Source organism: Triturus cristatus, chromosome 4_1 (assembly GCF_964204655.1).
Source record: "Triturus cristatus chromosome 4_1, aTriCri1.1, whole genome shotgun sequence".
NCBI lineage: Eukaryota > Metazoa > Chordata > Amphibia > Caudata > Salamandridae > Triturus > Triturus cristatus.
In genome coordinates, this window is record NC_140585.1 from 543,992,770 (window position 1) to 544,014,033 (window position 21,264).

Sequence of the window (21,264 nt, forward strand, 5' to 3'; positions counted from 1 at the left end):
CAGATCGCAAAGCAGCCCTCTCGAGACAAGCGAAGTACAGCGTTACAACAAACAAATGATGGACGGAATGCTGACATTGCAGACATTCTCCCCCAGTCAAGAGATCTGGGTTAAATCCATCGTTCTTTTGCCCACTACGCCACCCCAGTTTAGACATGGCCATATGCAAATCAGTCTTGACCCTGTGCCTCATGGGAACAGTCCAGCCCGAACTGCCAAGCCATGTCTTCCCTGGACCGGAATCAAGCATCCTAGGACCGGTTTCTGGCTATCAGCCGTCATCAGCCAGGATAGCTTGACTCCAGTGGCGTAGTGAGCACGGGTCCCACGTCTGGGAATACCCATCCCACTTAGGGCGAAAAGCGTTACAACAAACAAATGATGGACTGAATGCTGACATTGCAGACATTCTTCCCCAGTCAAGAGATCTGGGTTAAATCCATCGTTCTTTTGCCCACTACGCCACCCCAGTTTAGACATGGCCATATGCAAATCAGTCTTGACCCTGTGCCTCATGGGAACAGTCCAGCCCGAACTGCCAAGCCATGTCTTCCCTGGACCGGAATCAAGCATCCTAGGACCGGTTTCTGGCTATCAGCCGTCATCAGCCAGGATAGCTTGACTCCAGTGGCGTAGTGAGCACGGGTCCCACGTCTGGGAATACCCATCCCACTTAGGGCGAAAAGCGTTACAACAAACAAATGATGGACGGAATGCTGACATTGCAGACATTCTCCCCCAGTCAAGAGATCTGGGTTAAATCCATCGTTCTTTTGCCCACTACGCCACCCCAGTTTAGACATGGCCATATGCAAATCAGTCTTGACCCTGTGCCTCATGGGAACAGTCCAGCCCGAACTGCCAAGCCATGTCTTCCCTGGACCGGAATCAAGCATCCTAGGACCGGTTTCTGGCTATCAGCCGTCATCAGCCAGGATAGCTTGACTCCAGTGGCGTAGTGAGCACGGGTCCCAAGTCTGGGAATACCCATCCCACTTAGGGCGAAAAGCGTTACAACAAACAAATGATGGACGGAATGCTGACATTGCAGACATTCTCCCCCAGTCAAGAGATCTGGGTTAAATCCATCGTTCTTTTGCCCATTACGCCACCTCAGTTTAGACATGGCCATATGCAAATCAGTCTTGACCCTGTGCCTCATGGGAACAGTCCAGCCCGAACTGCCAAGCCATGTCTTCCCTGGACCGGAATCCAGCATCCTAGGACCGGTTTTTGGCTATCAGCCGTCATCAGCCAGGATAGCTTGACTCCAGTGGCGTAGTGAGCACGGGTCCCACGTCTGGGAATACCCATCCCACTTAGGGCGAAAAGCGTTACAACAAACAAATGATGGACGGAATGCTGACATTGCAGACATTCTCCCCCAGTCAAGAGATCTGGGTTAAATCCATCGTTCTTTTGCCCACTACGCCACCCCAGTTTAGACATGGCCATATGCAAATCAGTCTTGACCCGAAGTACAGCGGCACAGTCATGGAGTCAGCCGACACGTGCTGCATTCAGCGACTATATGCAGAGACTGATCTACTGTCTGACTGAAGTCACCGCACACTGAATGCAATGTGGAATTCCCCCATCTCAGAAGAATACTGGCGGCCTCATGGGTGGGCACTTATTGTCTGCAAACATCTGCACGTTTGTTTATTCTTGGGTCGGGGAGGTCCCATACAAGCATAACTATGCAAACCAATACATGCATCGTTACAGGTCCAGTGTAACCGTTGACTATAGTAGACCCAGTAGTTTGTCTGATCTCTATCAGTTAAAAAAAAAAAAAAAAATCGACATAGCAAAAAAAAACGGGAGATGCGGGAACAGGTTATTCGGCTGAAGTGGAAAGCCCTCTCGGGGTCCCGTCTACAAAGCTGCAGGAGGCTATCAGTCACTGTCAACTACTGTCAAACACCTAAAAAGCCACCTCTATAGATTCCCAATGCGATCTCGTGCAGTCGCGACTCGCGCGGGGGAGGGTTTGGGGGGGGTCACACAGGGGTGGGAGCTGGGGGAGGTCTAAATAAAAAAAATCTTACCTGGGCTGGTCCGTGCCGCCTCGGGTCCGTCCGTTGGCGCCTTCAACAGCCGGATCACTGATGCAGCACTGGCAAGTGAGTGGCAACCCCTCTAAGCCAATCCTGGCGCTGCTGGCAGCACCAGGCTTGACTGAGGGCACGGTTACTCTCCGCCCGCCTGCCCATTACGAGACCGAGGTTTGAGCCTTTGCTCAACCCTCGCTCTCCTAATGGGCATGCGCAAGCCAGTTCAAACACAAGTGCACATGACTGGGCACGGCTCAAAAATTTGCCAACCATCCCCACTCATGCGCACTTGTGCTGCTGCCTGCGACTGACAATGCCTGTCAGTCAACTTGATGCCGGACCGCCCACCCCCTTCAGACTCTGAAGGAGGTGGGTGGTCTGACGTCATGCTGACTGACATGCATTGTCAGTTCTCCCTCGGCGTCTCTGAACTTAAGTAAACTGAGAGTTTACTTAAGTTCAGAGACGCCGACGGAGCTGCGGTCGCGGGTGTCTGGTGGGGCAACACCCCAGCGCCCTAATGGACGCACCACCCCTGTCCCGGTGTATGAGTAACGATTCTGGCTTTACAGTGCTGTCAGGTGTGAGACGTGTGGCACTGCTAGCAGTCTGTAAATATATGCACACCGGCGCAAGTGCTTTGTTCCTGTATTGCTTGGGGTCATTGGGAGACTTCGACGTTGTTGGGCCCTTCTCCCCAGGGCCACGCCCCGGCCCCTCAATGACGGGCCCACGTTTTCCTGCTGCTCCAGGCCGGGTCCGTGTTTTCCACAGGCAGCCTCCCTCCCCTCCCCTAAGCCAATCAGAACGCTGCAATGGCAACGTTGTGATTGGTGGGAACGATGCCCAGCCAGGCGCCTATGGGGAGGCCATTTTCTCCAGCCTACATAGAGAAAAGGGAGAGTGTCATTGACTGGTTTGGTCGGCCCTCTCAGTCAGGGCCCACAGCATTGTGCTAGCCACACCTCCCCTGCTTTCCAGCAGACCCGACCACCCGCCTGCCCCTAACCAGGCACTTCTGCTTTCTTGCAGTGCGAGAAGCTTAAATATAAAATTGTAGTTTTACCATTTTATGCTTATGCTTCTCGCACTGTGAGAAAGCAGTGGGGCGACACCCCTTCGCCCTAATAGAGAGGCCCCAGGACCTAACTGTTTTCCTGGCTCCACTGTCAACATCAGAGCTCAAAAATGTAAATGCACAATAGGTGCTTGAGAGGCCTAAATGAGAGACTGCCTGCCAGGCGTGCCTCGTGTGCTTGTCAGGTCTTAGGTTATCTGTCAGTGCTCACAAACAACAAAACATGCTTCTGTGAATTATTAGCAAGATAAGAAACACGATGCACATAATATAAACACACCCAAATTCTAAATGAATGATGCAAGAAAACTTCACCCAAAACTCCCTCACCTCCTTATTCCACCCGGGCATGGTGACTGGAGTACAGTGACACAAACTATTAACCCACACAGTAGATGAACCTCGAAGGACGCTGCTGGACTCCTCCTCTAGACTCCAGCCCACCTATCATAAGAAAATCAACAGGAGTTGCTGGATCTCAGTGAAAGAGGCAGAGACCATTGACATACCCACTCTTACATTGTCTCAGATCAGAAGGCCCGCCCTGTCCCTAGGTATTGGAATTAATGGAAGCATTCTGACCCCTCCCTAGGCCATGTGAAAAATGCCCAAATTAAAAGTCTATTCCTGGCAATAACACACACCGCAACCCCCAGTGTGTCACACACCATGCCCTTCCATATTTTCTTGTACAGATATCTTATCATGGCATTGCTTGCGGTCATTGGGGGACTAGATGATGTCTACGTTGTCGGGCCCTTCTCCCCGGGGCCATGCACCGCCCCCCAATGCCAGGCCCGCGTTTTCCTGCTGCGCCGGGCCGGGTGTGCGTTTTCCACAGGCCGCCTCCCTCACCTCCCCTAAACCAATCAGAACGCAACCATTTTCTCTATGTAGGCTGAATGCAGCCTACATAGAGAAAAGGGAGAGTGGCGTTGACTCATTTGGTCGGCCCCAGAGGACTAGCCACGCCTCCCCTGCTTGCCAGCAGACCCGCCCGCCCATAACCAGGAACTACTGCTTTGTCGCAGTGCGAGAACCAGAAATATAAAATGGTAGTACCCTCTTTAACTGGTCAACTGGTATTTCCAGCCCAGTGATGCTTTTAAAAACATGTTTTAAAAACATGTTCCTGTCGTGTTAAGCCATAATACATTGGAATGTAAAGCAAAACTTCCAATCTATAATAAAAAACTGTCAGAGATCTAAATCTGTTTTCACAAATGCTTGGGCATTTCCTTTCAAAAATAAAAATATATACACAAATACATTCTAGCAGTGGCGGCTCGCACAGGTATCACTGTGGGGTGGTGAGGCAGGGCAGGGGCGGGGCTGGGTAGGGGGAGAGTAAAGAATAAATAAATAAAAGCACTTACCTTGCGCTCGTCGCGTCATGCTTAGTATCAGAAATTTTCCATTAAAAATTCTCAAAAGTACACCATTATGCCACTTCATGTAATCATGCTGCTGTTCATGGAAAATTATAGCGCAGGAACTACGCAAATAAACAGAACATGAACGGCTATTGTTTGGGGCAGTGTTCTTTTTCGCACTGTTTTTTTTTAGTGGGAAGTGTGTTGTTACATCAAAAGTGATGACACATTTGATGCTAAAAAAAATAGCGCTTAATGGTGGATTTGCATTTCATGTAATTATGTGCAATTTCATGTAATTTTCACAGAATGTTGTGTAATTAAATAAAAGCAATTTACACAGATTTAGCACGCCCGATTACAGCAAACAGACATCCATGGCATCATAGAGTAAGTGTTGCAACTGCTTGGTGTTGGAAGATGAAAACACTTTTTTCCAGGGGCACACACACAAAGAGTACCATCTCTGTGGTGACAGTCTACCGGTGTTATTTCCTGCCTGAACATGTGGACTGCCATTTCACTGCTTTTTACAATATTGTATGCCTGGTGCTCAGCTGTGTTCCTCTTCCCTGAGTGCCCAATTGTGACTATCTGGTATCCTGGTTGTTTATTTTGGCTCTGGCCTCACACGAAACTAAGGTTCTGAGACTGTACTGTGACCAGGCAGGGCATCAAGGTTTTCCTCAATTAACTGACAGAGGACGACTGCCCCTGTCATGGGTTTAGCATGCAGAGTGCTGGTGGCTGTGGTTTGTAATCAGCAGATGTGACCAGACCTTTTTATTTGTCGTAGTGGACTGGAGTGGAGGCCTTCTGGCATATTTATGTAAAGTTCTGCTTCTATATGCTAGCCCAGATCCTGTGGTTAACAACCCAACTGCATGTTAAGCGTGTGCCTGTATGTGGCTGGAGTAGCATCATTTTTCTACACTCTCTTATCTTGATAAGGCCACATATGTTTTTACTTTTGGCCTCATGTATTAGCATAAAACAATTATAATCAGTATACGAGGGGGATATTCTCAAGCACATGCGATAATCATCGCCAAAATCGGTTAACGCAATGTCTCATATCGCCGTCTATCGCGGGAAAATAACTCGGTGATAATGTCCTATTCACAACACGGTGGTAACATGCGATAGTCTCCAGATACTGCGTCAAATGTCCGCGATAAAGTCACCGAGATGGCGATAAAAATCTAAACCCCAACATGAAAAAAGTTGCGATGGACCCAACCGCGATAACAAAATCAGCATTAAGCTGCGCCAGGCCTGCAATTCACACACGTCAGACGGGAAAAATCACTATAAAAGTAGAAAAAAACTTACAACCAAAAGCTAAACAACTGTGAAGCACAATGGAGGGAGCTGAACGCCACAAGCCCCCCGGAGGCCCAGGCCCGGACCTCAGGGTCAGGGAAAGTCAAGGACAAGAAGAAGAGGAAGATGTGGTTCAGTCCGCAGGAAAACCGGATCCTGATAACGGAGGTGATAGAACACCATCAACTACTGTTCGTCATCTCCACTGTGTCATTGGCAATAAAAAATGGGATATGGCAGTTCATCGTGGACAGAGTGCTGAAGAGGACAATGGAAGAGGTCAAGAGGCGCTGGAATGATGTGAAGCGCAAAACCAAGCAGAAACTGGCAAACAACCAGCATGCAGCAATGCAGACTGGAGGTGGGAGTGCAGCGCCACAGGAGGAGCTGGATGAGTTGGAGGAAATGGTGTCCACAGTCATCAGTGGGGAGATGGTGGCAGGAGTTGGGGGACCGGACACTGCTCAACATGACCTGACACCACAGCAACAGGGTGAGTAACGACCAGGGACTGGGGTGATGGGGGAAGATGGGCACAATGGCACACATGCACAATTAAGCAGAGCACACTGCACACCCACAATGACTCTGGAGTATGTCCCTAATCCCCTTGGCACACTGCAGCACACCTAGGATCAGCAAGTAGGCCCCTGTTGACTATGTGCCCAAAGGGGGCCCGTCCCACACACCACAAATCTCACAACCAACCCATGCACATGTGTCAAACCCAGCAATGCGGCGTGTCTGTGAGCAACACTGACAATGCAAGTGACACTGCATGACGAATAGCATTGCTGCAGTCAATATACCATGAAATGTTGCATGCAACGACAATGAGGTGGCTGAGTGTGGACCACATTCGTAAAGGAGCAGGTCACACTCTGACACATCCACGTGCACAAACCACCCCTGACGTCAACAACACATCTGAGGACAAACCATGCCCCAGACCCCCAACTCCCACCAAGAGACCAATGTACCCAAGTATGCAACCATTCAGCACTGTAGAAGCACAGAACTCAAAGGCACACCGCATGAAAGGGATAGGAGGCAGCAAAATCAGAGCTGCAGGGGCGACTCTCCTAAAATGCAGCACACACATAACATGCAGTGCACATCAACATTTACAACACAGTGGTACAATCTGCAACACGTCCAAAACAGAACACTGGGGCCGCTTGTCTGTAGAAACTGACCACTCACATTTGGCATATCAGGGAAATGTGAGTTGATAATGTACAAGTACTAACACACATCCGTGATGTTGTTGAAATGTCCACTGTCCCGCATCAAATAGGCAGCTCCTCCAAAACAGTCACAATGTACATTGTCATGCAGTCTGTATGTAAACTCATACAATGCGTCAACATACATGTGAACACAATGTTAAACTGCATCTCTCCTTCACATTGCAGGGGGAAAACCAACACCTCCTGCTGAGCAGACCGAACCTCTCTTCTCTGATGACGACACCGACTCCCTTCAAGAGTTCATCAACAGCTACGTCAACTCACCTCCAGGATAGGGAAGCCCAGCTGCATCGATAAGACCCCATCCCCTGCACCAACCACACAGCAGGCAGCACCCACAATCCACGGCTGCCTCCCAGGACCCACACAAACAATACATGGCCTTCCAACTCCGTGTGTTGGAGTGCCAGGAGAAGATGGCTGAACAGGTGCAGGTGGGGTTTGACCGCATGGCAGCCAAATAAGATGTTATACGTGGGTGTCTAAGTCCCATCAGGGACCACTCACAGTCCATAACGGACACCCACAGTCTGCTCCATGCTCTCCACCGATCCATGGCTGACATCGCTGGAGTCTTGACTCAGAGACAGGAACAACTGTCTAGTCAGAGTGGCTCCAGCGATGTCACCCGGAAGTTGGAACACATGCGGAGGATCATGGAGGACATGGAGCAGATGCAGGCGGAAAGAGCGGCGGCCATGGCCGCACACCAGCGAGAGGTAGCTGGGTTCCTCAATGCCTTGAAGACCCTCTTCATGGCATTGCTGCCACAAGGCCTGGTGCGGATGGATGCTGCTACCACTCCATCCACATCTCCGCCCCCTGAAGTGTCAGTGCCACACAGTGCGGCAGACATTCCACCTCCGGCCCCTGAGGTGTCACTGCCACACAGTGCTGGGGACAGAACACCACCACCCACATGTGAGGCACATGAAACAGCAGAGGACAAAGATGTGGATGACTCTGCCTTGGTGGTAAGAAGGAAGCGGTAGCATTCACCTCTGCCATATGGCCTGGTCCTGCTTGGTTCTGCCCTCTGCATCATCACCTTCCACTGTCCCCCGATGCACTCTGTGACAATCACCTTGGACCTCGACATAGACTGCCATATTCTGTTTCATTACCAATGACACAGCAATCAGACTGCGGACTGGACTCTTTCTCTTCCGATTAACTTGTCATTCCCAAAGGACTCTGGCTGGCCCTTCACACGCCAACAATGTAAAGTGGGGTTTGCATGGCCCTGTACTGCTCCAGCTACAACACTCCACTGAATGTGCATTAAAAATTCATTTTCACACAGATGTGTCATGTCTATGATCATTCAAGTGTGGACGTATGGATGAATGTAGGGTCAGTGAGTACCCCTTACGTCCATGTTGCTCATGTTGTGGGACTTGAGTCACAGGGTGCAACATTGCCGATTGCGGTCCGGGTGGCTCCAACACTACTACAGAGACCCACGCATTAGTTACTTCCTTGTCCAGGCCAGGACGTAACCATGCACAGTGCCCCGGGGTCATTATTCACACCCCTACGCTGGACTGGCATACACCAGGCCAGCCCACTCTGTTCACACTCACAGGGGTGGACTACAATGCTACATGTCCCAGGTCATCCCTGTAGTGATCTGCTGATCACAGGTCTACTTGTCAGCATGCCACAGCCACTCCCTCATGGCTGGTTCACACCCACACCACACCCATCCAGCACAGGCGTCACAGGACATGTGACCCTGCCAATAAAAAGGCGCACGTGCTGGATGCCATTTCCACTCTCTATCTGGGTGTATGCGTGTGGTTATTATTTATGCATGAGGGCCTAGGGCACGGCAACATCACGTTCCCCACTGCCGGAGGTGACATTATGGCGCCGCACCACGATACTCAATCATAAAGGGCCCATGACTTTCGTTGCACAGATTTGGTGGCACAGAATGCACAGCGGCCGGCACTGGCCTACCGCCACGGGACGGTGACTTTCGGTACACTGAGGTAGGGGCACCTTAAGTGCTGAGGGGGTGTGCAGCCTGCGATGATGCGCCGTCCTGGCGGTCCGGACTGATAAGGATTTGTGTGTGCCCTGCTGGACCGCAGTGTAGGCCTGAGCCAGCAGGCTACGAGTGCCGACCGCCACGTGGCGTGGCCTTGCGGTTCACAGAGTTAGTGGCACCTATAGGGCTGAGCGGGTGTGCAGCCTGGGATGATGTCGTGTGGACTGATATGTTCTCTGCCATTGCGAAATCAAGACCCAGAATCACTGTGTGACCTTGTGGCCTGCTGTGCGGGGCTGCATGTTGTGGAGGCTGCCAAGGTTGCGGGCCCCGGGCTTGAAGATTTCATCGGCACGTGGTGGGCCCTCTTGGAGACACGTCAGTGACGGAAGGTGAACAGTGAGGCCTGTGTGCACAGGGGCGGGCAATCACCTCTGGGCGGCGGGAGGGGCTGGGGTGCAGCAGCCTGTGTGCGCAGGGGCGGGCAAGCAATGATGGCGTGTGCAATTATGTGAACTCCGCCATTCATAAATCTGGACTCTGTTTCAGGTAAGGGACCTGGTAGTCTGCAGTGTGTACCAGCATGTGGTTGGAGACACACCGGTGGCAGCAGGTGAGCAGTGAGTTCTGGGTCCGCAGTGTCGGCACTCTCTCTCACTCTCTCTCTCTCCCTTTCTTTCTCACTTTCTCTCTCTCTCACTCTCTCTCTCTTCCTTTCTTTCTTTCTCCCTTTCTTTCTCTCTCTCTTTCACTCTCTCTCTCTCTCTTCCCCTCTCTCATTCTCTCTCTATCTCTTCCTTCACTCTCTCTCGCTCTCCCTTTCTTGCTCCCTTTCTCTTTCTCTCTCTTCCTATTTCTCTATCCCTCTCTTCCTTCACTCTCTCTCCCCCTTTCTTTCTCCCTTTCTTTCTCTCTCTTTCTCGTTCTCGTTCTCTCTCCCTTTCTTCCTTCACTTTCTGTCTCTCCCTTACTTTCTCCCTTTCTCTCTCTCTCTTTCTCTTTTTCTCTTTCTCTTTCTCTTTCTCTCTCCCTCTCTTTCTCTATCTATCTTTCTCTCTCCCTCTCTTCCTTTCACTCTCTCTCTCTCCCCCTTTCTTTCTCCCTTTCTTTCTCTCTCTCTTTATCTCTCTCCCTGTCCTCTGATGGGCGCATGGCACACCTTCTTATCTTGGAATTTGTCTTGCAGGCTGTGACTTACAGATTGTCCAGAGAAGACCCACCATGACGCTCCCATATATTTGTCTTGAGTTTAATTTGAATAAAATGATTTGTTTGGAAATTCAAAGATTAATGAATGGCTCTCCCTTTTCTGACCACACATGAATGTTGATTGTTGTGATTGTGCGACATCATGCTAATTGTTTTGATCATGATTTCATCAAGTTGATGTGAAATATCTTAGGGGGTTGGTCCCGGGGTAGGGTCCGGGGGGTGCGTTCCTGGGGGTGGTGGCAGTGGGTGGTGTGGACCTCTTGGGTGTCCGAGCTGCATGATCAGTAGCTCCATGGCATCTGTTGTTCTTCAGGTGTGGATGGGCTGCACTCCCTTTCATGGTGCAGGTTGTCGTCCGACTTTACACCAGGTAAGAGCAGGTGTTAAATCCCTGCTGCTAACGTGCCTTATCGCCTGTTTTGTGATCTTATCGCGATCTGTCTGGTCGTTAAGAATGTTGCGAAGTGGTGTTGTCGTGGCTTTTTGCACGGGAATGCCTACTCTGCATCTCATTAGCGTTAGTTGCCGGTGTCATCTGTGGCAATGTTTTTTGCGGCTGCTATCGCAGGTAAACTGGTGATATCGGCTGTTAGCACCTGCTTGTGAATGGTGCGATCCATTTATCGCCACTTTGGCTGTGATAAAGTGCCGATTACTCGGCGATAAGTCCTTGAGAATATGCCCCTTAGTGCACTTGTATAGAAAGTGCAGTAATGGAGTGTTCTAAAGGAGTATGTTAATTAACCATTTTTCTTTTAGGAACAGATTGACCCTTAACAAAATTCATCTAGAGGCTAAGATTGTACTAGGGTTGCGCTAAAATGCATTTGATGCAGTGCGCTCTCCATAGGTTAGGAAAGAATGAATCATGACAGTGTTGGAGTTTTGCCTATGGCAGGGTCATTTGTTCTAATAAATAAAAGTGTATTCATGTGCTAAAGTGCGATATAGATAAATAATGTATTTACAGGATTGTATACGTGTTGCACAATTATATGCGTTTGAAAGTAACTTGCTAAGTTAGCGTGACTGTGGGTCTTAAGCTTTCAGTTGGGACATTTAATATTGAACGTGAAAGTTGTTTGTGATATATTTTTCCCTTTTGCAGGTGCAGACCACAGCATTCTTTGTTAGTGAAAGAACATTGTATTTTAAGATAGTGAGGCAAGGAAGAACGGGCAAGGTCAATTCAATTTTATGAAAAGAACAAAGGAATGCTACCAGTTGACGGTATCTGTTGAAGGGAGCAATTCGGGGACTCCTTAGAAGCGAGGACTTGAAAATGGTAGTACCAGGCACTGGAACGTATCATGGGAAATGAAAATAATAAGTTTGAATAATGTGAAGTCATGTGTCTTGAACTTTCTGTGTGTTTTTTTATTAGTGAACTTACCTTGTAGTCAGAGAGATGTCTTTTGGACTTCTAGGGGTACAGATCTCTCCTGACTTCTGATTGTGTGGCTTTCTGCTATACATGATCTTTTGCTTACAGAACTCCTACAGAAGTTCTGATGCTGACACCTTTTCTTGCTTCTGGGTTAATAGGGTTCCCTTAACTCTTAGTTCAGTGTAGAGATAGCTAGATACTGCAATTCTTTACCGTGCATGGGAAGCAGAATTGAAACCATTTGTCCACTCATCAAACTTTGTTCTTAATCTTTTGCATTGCAATTATGGAAATCTTGATTTGTTCTTTGCTGTTATGGACCAATATTGTACGTCGATTTGGTCTTCCTTTAATAATTCTGTTTATTTACAGTATGTTTTTGCATCTGATTTATATTACCTTGGCTTTGAGTTTATAATAAATCTTTTTCAACTTTAAGATACAGACTATGACTCTTAAGAGGTGGTCACATTTGGTCACACAGTTTATGTATCTAAATTTGTCAGTAACCCCTTCTCTTTTCAGGCAACAACAAAGGTTCATTGACTTAAAGAAAATTGAAAGGATGGCCCAGGGCTACATCATAGCTTGTGTAATGAATGCTAAGAATTAAACTTAAGAGTAATCTGTACCTAAACCTTGATACTTACCTGAGAGACACTCAACCCCAAGGGAAGACTTCATGGACTTTTCAAGAGTTGAGCACACAAGAGAGGGGCGAGGTGGGGCAGAATGCAAGGCGCAGTTGTCCAAGCAGCAGTACAAGAATTGTACCTGCGTTATGTGCTCTGAGGTATTCTGTTTTAAGTGTGTTGATTAAAGTACTTTTCTTATACCAAAGTAAAGCATTGGGTTAGAAATTCAGTCGTTGTACTGGTGGGTTATTGTTGCATGTTGAGTTTCTACACCCCTCACTACCTCAATGACAAGCCTCTGAATTCCGGTGATTGCTACCACTAAGAAACAAGTGATGAAGGGGTTCTAGTAGGCCCAGTTTGCAGAGCCACAGTAAGACAGACTAAGGGACATCTAAGGCAAATGTTCCCTGCCCCAATAGCTAAAGCCCCAAAACCCTTGCTTTCCCTGTGGCCTCCCAAACGGAATTGGACATGCTATCTAAAACGAAACTAAAGTATAGCTCTCTGCTGATAGCAACACGTTACAAAGTGGCTAACCCTGAGATTCTTTGCAAAAGCTCTCATTGCTTTATAGAGGAGCAGCCCTGCAGCCAAATTTCATTTCAGAAGATCGCTCAGCAGCTCTGTTTCTTGTTCTCTGCTTATATAACCGCCTAACCAGTGGTCGAGGAGACTCTGCCAAGAGTGCCCAAGGGCATGCCAGGGGTCTAAGCTGCTACCACTGGGTATGCCTGGTCCTACTTTTCATAGTGTCGTCGTGAATGAACAGAAATAGAGCCACACCACGTGTATGAAGCAGGGTTTGTCAGTGACTTAATCAGTGGCACATACGAAATTAACACTGTGTGTGATGCTACATGGAATTTAGTGGTCTGTGACTACACACAGCAGAATCCTTGCTGCTGAGTGATAGTTTGTGTGAGTTTTGCACTCGAGCTTGCAAGCAAGTACAAATGTATTCTCCACCAATGTTATATCACATAACAGGTGTAATTTGCTGTATTACATGTAGCACATATAGAAGACTTACATGATATGCTTTTATATAATATTTGCATCTGATTGCATTTAGGACTAGGATTCAATGCACTTTTGTGACATTAGTAGTTTTCATGCATGCATTATAGGGGGGGGCGAGTCACTATGCAACACAAGGGATTTAAGTGCTGCACACTTGTCAACGTTTGGCTCCAAAATAATTCTGCATGTTAAAGCCGATCGATGTTGTAGTTTGCATAACTAAGCATTGCATAGGTCTGTCTTGTGCAGCGGCGTCACTAGGGTTGGTGTCACCCGGTGCGGGTAACTCATGGTGTCACCCCCTCATGACTTACCGCATGGACCTCCTCCGCTCTGAGTCCGCCAGTGGACACAGTTGGCAAATAACGGGACCATACAGAATCCTTAGTAACGTTTGTAAATGTAGGTCCTATATTTACAAAATGTGCCTGTTAACAACAGTGTGATAATGACTCATTAATCAGGTTGTACAGTGGGCTACCTGCTAGTCAACAGTTTATTGGAATTTATAATCATAGGTATGGTACTTTGTACTGGTGTGGTGTTCCCACTATCCAGCAACACGATATATCAGTGGTCGAAGTGGGGGGAAAAAAGTAGGGGAACTGTGGGCGGAGAATCAGAGGGCGGGAATAACCCAAGGATTGGATCAGTGGGCAGAATGCGCAAACATGCCAATTTTTTGTATTTGTTTGGTTTCACTGGCCAGTTTTATCAACCAATGGATACACATAATTATTTAAGGTTATAATGAGTTATTGACAGTAAAATGTGTTCACAAAGTGGGATATGCTTCTAATCACAGGATGTCCCCAAATACGATAAAATGTGGAAGCACAAGCCATTTGTCTCCGAGCCATGGAGTTTCTGTCATCAGGACTTCTCCCTTTTCCAAAACAGCAGTTCAAACATGAATGGCTAAAAATCCTAGTTTGCAAATGTTTTCTAAATAATAATGGCTCTGCCATATTTGCCTCATAATGCAAGATCTGCAGCATGATCTGACCATTTAAACTAATAAATTGTATGTAGCTCAAACGTATCAAAAGTTAATAAAAAATTTGACTTGTGTTGCTGCGGAGTAGATGACAGTTAATAGCTCACTGTTCTACGTTAGGATTTTAACTTATAAACTGCAAGTAACAAAAGGATCTCTCTTACAAAAGCAGTAGCCCACTGGCCTATTTACATTATGTGCACTTTGTGATCTGCATGGTACATGTTCTTTGCAGCAGGTACATTAACCCTCTGAGCTACCTTTCCATGAGTCAAATCTTCCATTAGACAAAATTCCGATCTCTCTCTAGGAAGAACATTAATCACCAGAGTCATCATGACATTTTTATGTTACCGAAAATTACTGGAGGCCAGGAAGGAGGTAGCAAGCGCTTTTAAAACCATAATATACTTGCAAAAATGATGCCTCCACCTAAAGTGAGCACCTGGTGCGGTCACACCGGTTGCACCGCCCTAGAGCTGGCCCTTCTCAAGGGTCCTGTGATCTCAGTGACAGGGTCACTGTTCTAGGGCGTACTGCTTCATAGGCCTGCCCGCAAGACTGGAGGTGAACTTCAGTATGAATAGTGGTGGACAAGCCTTGAAGGTTAACCCAGACTTGTCATGCTAGGGTCCACCTGCTGGTGCTACGATACCGGGGCTTCTAATGTCTTGCTAAGCCTTCTAAGGTCTAGTATGAGATAGTGCTCTCTCAGGAGAGTGGTCTAGCGGACTGGTTATTAAGGCTGAACCTGTTTCCCCAGTACCAAATTCAGCAGCTCTGGCCATAGTGCCACATCCTCTCCCCCACTGAACACCATACAGCCCCACTGAGAAAAACTCAGTCTGCCTTCAACTACAACCCAATTGTTGCCAGCTATAAACACCTGGATGTGGCTCAATTTAAATTACGCACTGGGCAAGAGCAATATGTGGCCTACAAAAAAAAGTGACAGCATCCTGGAAAAAGCAAACAATCATAGGTAATGCAAAATGTTGCAAACCATGTGAAATGTAAGCAAGAACAACATGGTTACCTTAACGCTTTTACACTCACTGTTCAGAAATCAGTGAGTGCTTTTGCCTGAAAAGTTAAGGACATGACGACAGGGCCCTGAATGGACCCATTTCAATGGCCATTGCTTATATCCTTACAAAACGTTAGCAGTATGGTAAAAAGAACACAACATCCCTAGATGCAGAGCAGCAGTACACATTTTGTTTTTCAATCCTCACATTGCAGTACCTCCAGGATTGGTGCACTAGTTCCAAGCCCAGGGAAAACAAAGCCAAGAGAACAAAAAAAGCGCTTCACTGGCAAACTCTGTATAAGTGGCGCTAATGTGTTTGGGTGTGAATAAAATCAATCTGGACAGTTTGCTACCACTCTGTCTTACTTTATTTAGTTATTTATTTTTCATATTTTTAAACTTTTATTCCAGATGCTGCATTTTGGAATTAAATGTCAGAAAAATAAGACATTGATTTCCAGCAAAAGTGATTTTCTTTTTTGGATCTATTTCACAGGGAAGCAAATAAAAGAAAGGAGAGGAGACAGTGGGCACAGCGCACAGGCACCTCCCCCTCCTAAAAGGTTAGGTTGCTCTGCGCACACCGTTGGGGTGTTGGTGTCACCCCATGTGAGGGTGTCACCCGGTGCGGTCCGCACCCCCCGCACGCCCATAGTGACACCGCTGGTCTTGTGCCCTATAAAATCACTCTGGTGGAGCTCCAGTCTGCATGGCTTTAGAAATCCGGTGTCAGATTTACCAAAACGTCAGGCAATGCAGCAAGACATCTTGCTGTGTAACAGGAAGAGAGCAGGAATGGGCGTAAGATACGACACATTCCTGCTCTCTCCCTGCACATGCGCACTCAGCGCTGCCTAGTGCCAACACAGGCACCCTTGTGCCCCGGTGCGAGGCTTCCTGCTTTACAGGTAGGATTGTCTTTGTGTAGGAAGGGGCACCTTCCTGCACAAATGCAATCTTTTAAGGCATTTTCCTCTTTCTACATGTGCTGAAGAATGCACAACATGTATGAAGAGGAAATAAGGAGAAAAAAAAGTTATTTATACCATTTTGACACAATCGCAGGTTTACTACCCTCAGTAAATCTGGGATTGAGTCATAATCCATGGATGGATGCATGGGACTGCCCACGCTCCACCCATCGAATGCCTTCTCAAATCAGTTCAACACAAGGCAGGAAATTGCGCTGCATTGCGTTACTCTGAATTTACTATGCCACGCAGAGCGACGCAATGTGGCTTTAAGTGGCTAAGTATATCCCACAAAAGGGCAAGCGTAACCCAGCGTCACCTTGAGTGGCACAAAGGCATCTGGGCCTGGACCCCAGTCTGCAGCTAAAATACCTCTTGTCTGCGAAGCCTGCAGATCTATTTACAACCGATTATTCAGAGTACGAATAATGACTTTTCTGGGGCATTGATATTGTACATTGGAAAGGAGCTACCATCCCCAGTTCGCCGAACTGTGCTTGTGAACAAATGGAACAAACTGTGGAAGTAAGACAAACCACAAGATACCATCCTATTGGTACTTAGTCTGAAACAGCCTGAGCAGACATCTGCATTCAGCTTAATGTCGAAACACAGCAGTCGGTAAGTCCTAAAGTTAGCTAGCTTTAAATATATTTACAGCAAACCTCTGAATGCACCAACTTTGCCCCAGTTCTCCATTCCCATAGGGCTGCCCTCACACTGAACTAGCCAGAGCTCCTCTCTGACAAACGGCATTCTGATCATCAGAGGCAGGGAGTCAGCTTAGCTGCTCCAGGGTAGGACTCAACATTTTTAAAAACACTTCGCTCCTTTTTGAAGAGGACAAAACTGTGAAACTGTTCAGAGTTTCTCTCTGACTGTAGCAAAGAATTCAAGAGAATATGCAGAGGAAGAACGCTATTGCTACAAGTAAATAACCTATTCCTCATAATTAGCTAATCAGATTTATGATGAGGAGATATGTGGAGATGATGCATTCTGGAGTACTGATCAGTCTAGTTACCCTCTGTCTAAATACACAAACCGTCAATCACCGAATGCTGTGTTGATAACAGATGTGTAGATGAAGCACATTAGGGGACTGATCCACCAGCTTAGTCACTGTGTTTCATGTGTGTAGTTGATTTCAGTATTATTGCCTTGTGTATATCAAATTAGGATGCAGTGCCTGGAAATGTATTAGTTTCTGGTAAAAGATTATTTTTACTTTATTGATAATTGTCACTTTTTGGTGTTTTGTAGACATGGGATCCAGCATTGGCAAAAACCGCCATTACTTGGGCAAAGAGATGCATCTTTGAGCATAATCCCTACATCAAATTGTCAGGAAGGTCTCATCCTACATTTTCTCGCCTTGGGGAAAACCTTGCGCTAGGGACTATGAGCCCGACTATATTGTGGAATGCAGAGGTCAAATTTTATAGTTACAGTCAAAATTCATGTTCTGGCGTTTGCGGTCACTATACACAGGTAAGACATTTTCTTCCAGCAGTTTCTTGTATAATAATGTACCGTCCTGATGTTCCAGTAAACAGTTACTTCTACAGTCCTACAATAGTACCTTTTAACATATGTCTGTTTCTGTAGTATTAATTAAGGACATGTTCTTAAAAAACATTTTAACGTGTTCATTGCTCTCAGCTATAGAAATGCTTTGTGCAGGGTAGTCTTATACGCACTATTGCCCCCTCTAACTCTTCTGGTGACAAAACTCTTAGGTGCCGATTCCGATCCGGGTCGGAAAGCACTCCGACCGAGCCGGATCCGGAGTGTTTTCCGACCGAGCCGGAGTCCTGCAGTCCGACCGACGAGTACGATGCGGCCGTATGCTGCTGGACTCGGTTCATTCGGACTCCCATAGAAGTCAGTGGGAGCCGGTCGTATGACGCGTACATGAGCTCCCATTGACTGAATGGGTACGTCTCGCACAAGGGCGCCCACTACAGTGGGTACGCATCGGTGCCATCTGCACCATACATGCCTCTGTTGGGGGGACCCTTGGGTCCCCCCTGTGTCCGAGTCGTAGAGCTGCGGGTGACAAGGGGTCCGACGCGGTCCCCCAAAAGCAACCACCCGGACGTTTTGCGAGCCGGACACTCCGGCTCGCACCAACTGTCCGACGCATGCATCGTTCTGGCTCGGTCGTAAATTGCATCCATTGCACGCCACGGTTAGCTTACGACCGAGATGTACAGAGCGGTTCGGACCTGGAAAGGACTCGGTCGGTGAATTCCACGTCGCTCACATCGTACTTGCTCGCTCGTACAGCTGTACGAGTCGGGCGGAAAACTTGCGTACGGCTCGCAGTTTTTCTGGCCGGATCGCGTTCGGTGCCCTTCCGACCCGGATCGTAATCGGTCCCTTAGAAGCGAAGACACTATTGTATTCTTTCATATTTGAACAGAGTAGAATTGTTCTTAGCTGACAAGGAGGCAGACACTGAGGGCATTTTGGTGTAGTTCGAAACCTGCAGTAAGATTATGAGGGATGAGGAGAGTTGAGTGGAGAGAACGTTAATTAGTTCAAGGATGCAGAAGTAACAGTAATTGGTCTTGGGATAATCACCAATCGAGGTCGGGAGAATGATTTCTTATTCTAAGCATACCTGAACAATTTCAGTATGCAACAGAAAAAAGGAACGTAACAAATTCAGATATAAATCTCCTGTTGTAGAATGTCAGAAGCCAAAGGAACACAATTAAGAGAAGAATACTGATCCAGTTCTTGCAACAACATAAACCTGCCTTGGTTTTGCTTCAGAATACTTAATTCATGGGGACCAAATGACAATTTTTGGGTGGAAATTGATAAACGTTTTTGGAACAGAAGGGATACTCAAGAGGCTGCAGGGTTGTTGTGATCTAAGCTTATAAGTTGCTACCTTTTGAGATCGCACATGGATTGACCCAGAAGGGTGTTACATAATGGTGTTGGGTAAATGGGATCAACTACATACAACCATACTGAGCATATATACTCCACCAACAACTAGGGGCCGATTACGATGCTGTAGGAAACGGCTCTGACCCTCAGTTGGAGCCGTTCCTACGGCAGCATAATCAGCAGTTTGATTAATTTCCGACCGACCCATTTGGTCGGATTCGGTCGGAAATGAATCCAAACTGGATTTCTGAATGGTTTCCGACGGGCTCGGCTTGATTAACGTATATCATGGTTGAGCGAATAGGTTGCGGTTTTGAAATGGACAGGAGAAGTGACAGACCATCAGATTCACACTAACGATGCAGAAAAGGAAGAGGTTTTTAGGGATTATTACTAAAGACTGACTGGTTACAGTGGGACCAGCTATTCCACTTAATGTGCCACCTGGCTACTGGAGTGGTGGTGGAATGGTTATATAGTAAAGTAAGGTGGAGGGTGCTGGTTGATCTATCCTGACCAATGGGTGGATGGCTGGTAAACCTTATTGATGGGTATAGGTTTTGGTCAATTGTGCTTAACTCTGAAAGGTCAGTGGTCTCCTTTGGTGTCCTAGTCTCTTGATCTCTCACATGTTAGTGGCATAGGGCAAGGATTGCACTCTGTTCCTGTAGAGGATGACTAAAACTGGGTATATTAAAGCTATGTTTCTTTCTCCCTTTTGCTTCACCTTGTGTGCTCACGACAACATGTTGGTGCTTGGCCATGATTGCTACAACCACAGATCTTATTATAGGCATTGACTTGCAACTATGTTCAGTACTAGCTGCCAAAGAAATCGTGATGAAAACATGTTATCAACAGCAAAGGCCCTCTGGGGTGGACTCTTGGCACTCGGCACACTCCAAGAAAAGTCTTAAACAAATCTGTCAAAGCCATACATCTGTCACAGATAACGACTGCCACTTGCCTAACTTGCCAGAAGAAGAAAAGGAGGCTGTCTCCTCCACTTTATACGGTAGTTCTCATAGTAGTTCTTTCACTCAATCTTTTCAATGCACAACTCCAAACCAGTTTGTTGGAAAGTACATTATTAGTAGTGACAGTTACGCATTTACCACTCACAATAAGCCACTAACACAATATAGAATAGGTCTTAGAACATTATTCCCATGCTCAACCCTTGGTAGCGTGGCTGAGAGCAGGCAGGCTCAACTTCAAAAACAGGTATGTAAAGCATTTAAATACATCAATTCAGTAAATAATTAAGACACAGTACACAATAAAAAATCCAACACCAATGTATAAAAATAGGAAATATTGTTATCTTTAAAATGACCCCAAACCAAAACAATCCACTGTAGGGAACCAGAGATATGAATTTTTAAAGATTAAACATGTTCTAGTGTTTCAAAATCGATAGTGCCACTTTTGGACATTTGGTTGCCTCTGACAGGGACAAATTCACACTTAGCAACTTTTCTGGGGGATTTCTCACCAGATGTCTTACAGCCTCCTCCAACAGGCTGGATTGAGTGAGGAACTCCTTCCTGAAGTTCCTCTTGCGGGTTCAAAGCGTCCAAAACACAGTCCAACGGTCTAATATCTCCGAGATGGCCCTTGAAAGTTTGGGACTTCAGTTCCGGCAATCCACTTGGACAAAACCCTTACAAATCCACTGGTGGTGCTCTAGGCTGAGGATTCTTTGTGATGATGGTCCAGGTGATCTCTGTTAAACTGTAGTGTTCAGGGAGTCCACTCTTTAGTCCTTTTGAAGCAGGTTTGATCCACAAAGTTGTAGTTTCAGATTGTGCAGCAGGCACAGTCAGTCAGAGTGCAGGGCCTGGTTGGTACAAAAATCAAACTTTCAGCATGGACCCTTCTTCTTTCTAAAGGTTCAAGCAGCAGATCTGAGAGGTGTTGCCCATCTCAGATGCTTATTCAGTGTTCTCTGGGGTCAAGCAGGAGGACACTCCTGTCCAATGAGGTGCAGGGCAACAGCCCAGAGCATGACCTCTTTTCTAAAGTGTGGCG

General features: G+C 47.1%; 1 protein-coding gene across 3 annotated transcripts in view; it reads left to right on the forward strand.

Annotated features, from left to right (window-relative positions):
- LOC146855202 (glioma pathogenesis-related protein 1-like) overlaps positions 1-21,264 on the forward strand; it is a 403,498-nt gene that overhangs the window by 14,656 nt on the left and 367,578 nt on the right. For all 3 annotated transcript variants that reach the window (XM_085652852.1, XM_085652850.1, XM_085652851.1), the window contains exon 2: positions 17,593-17,820. In XM_085652852.1, the coding sequence (XP_085508978.1) occupies positions 17,753-17,820 (68 nt within the window). In that variant the 5' untranslated portion in view covers positions 17,593-17,752. The remainder of the gene's footprint in view (positions 1-17,592; positions 17,821-21,264) is intronic.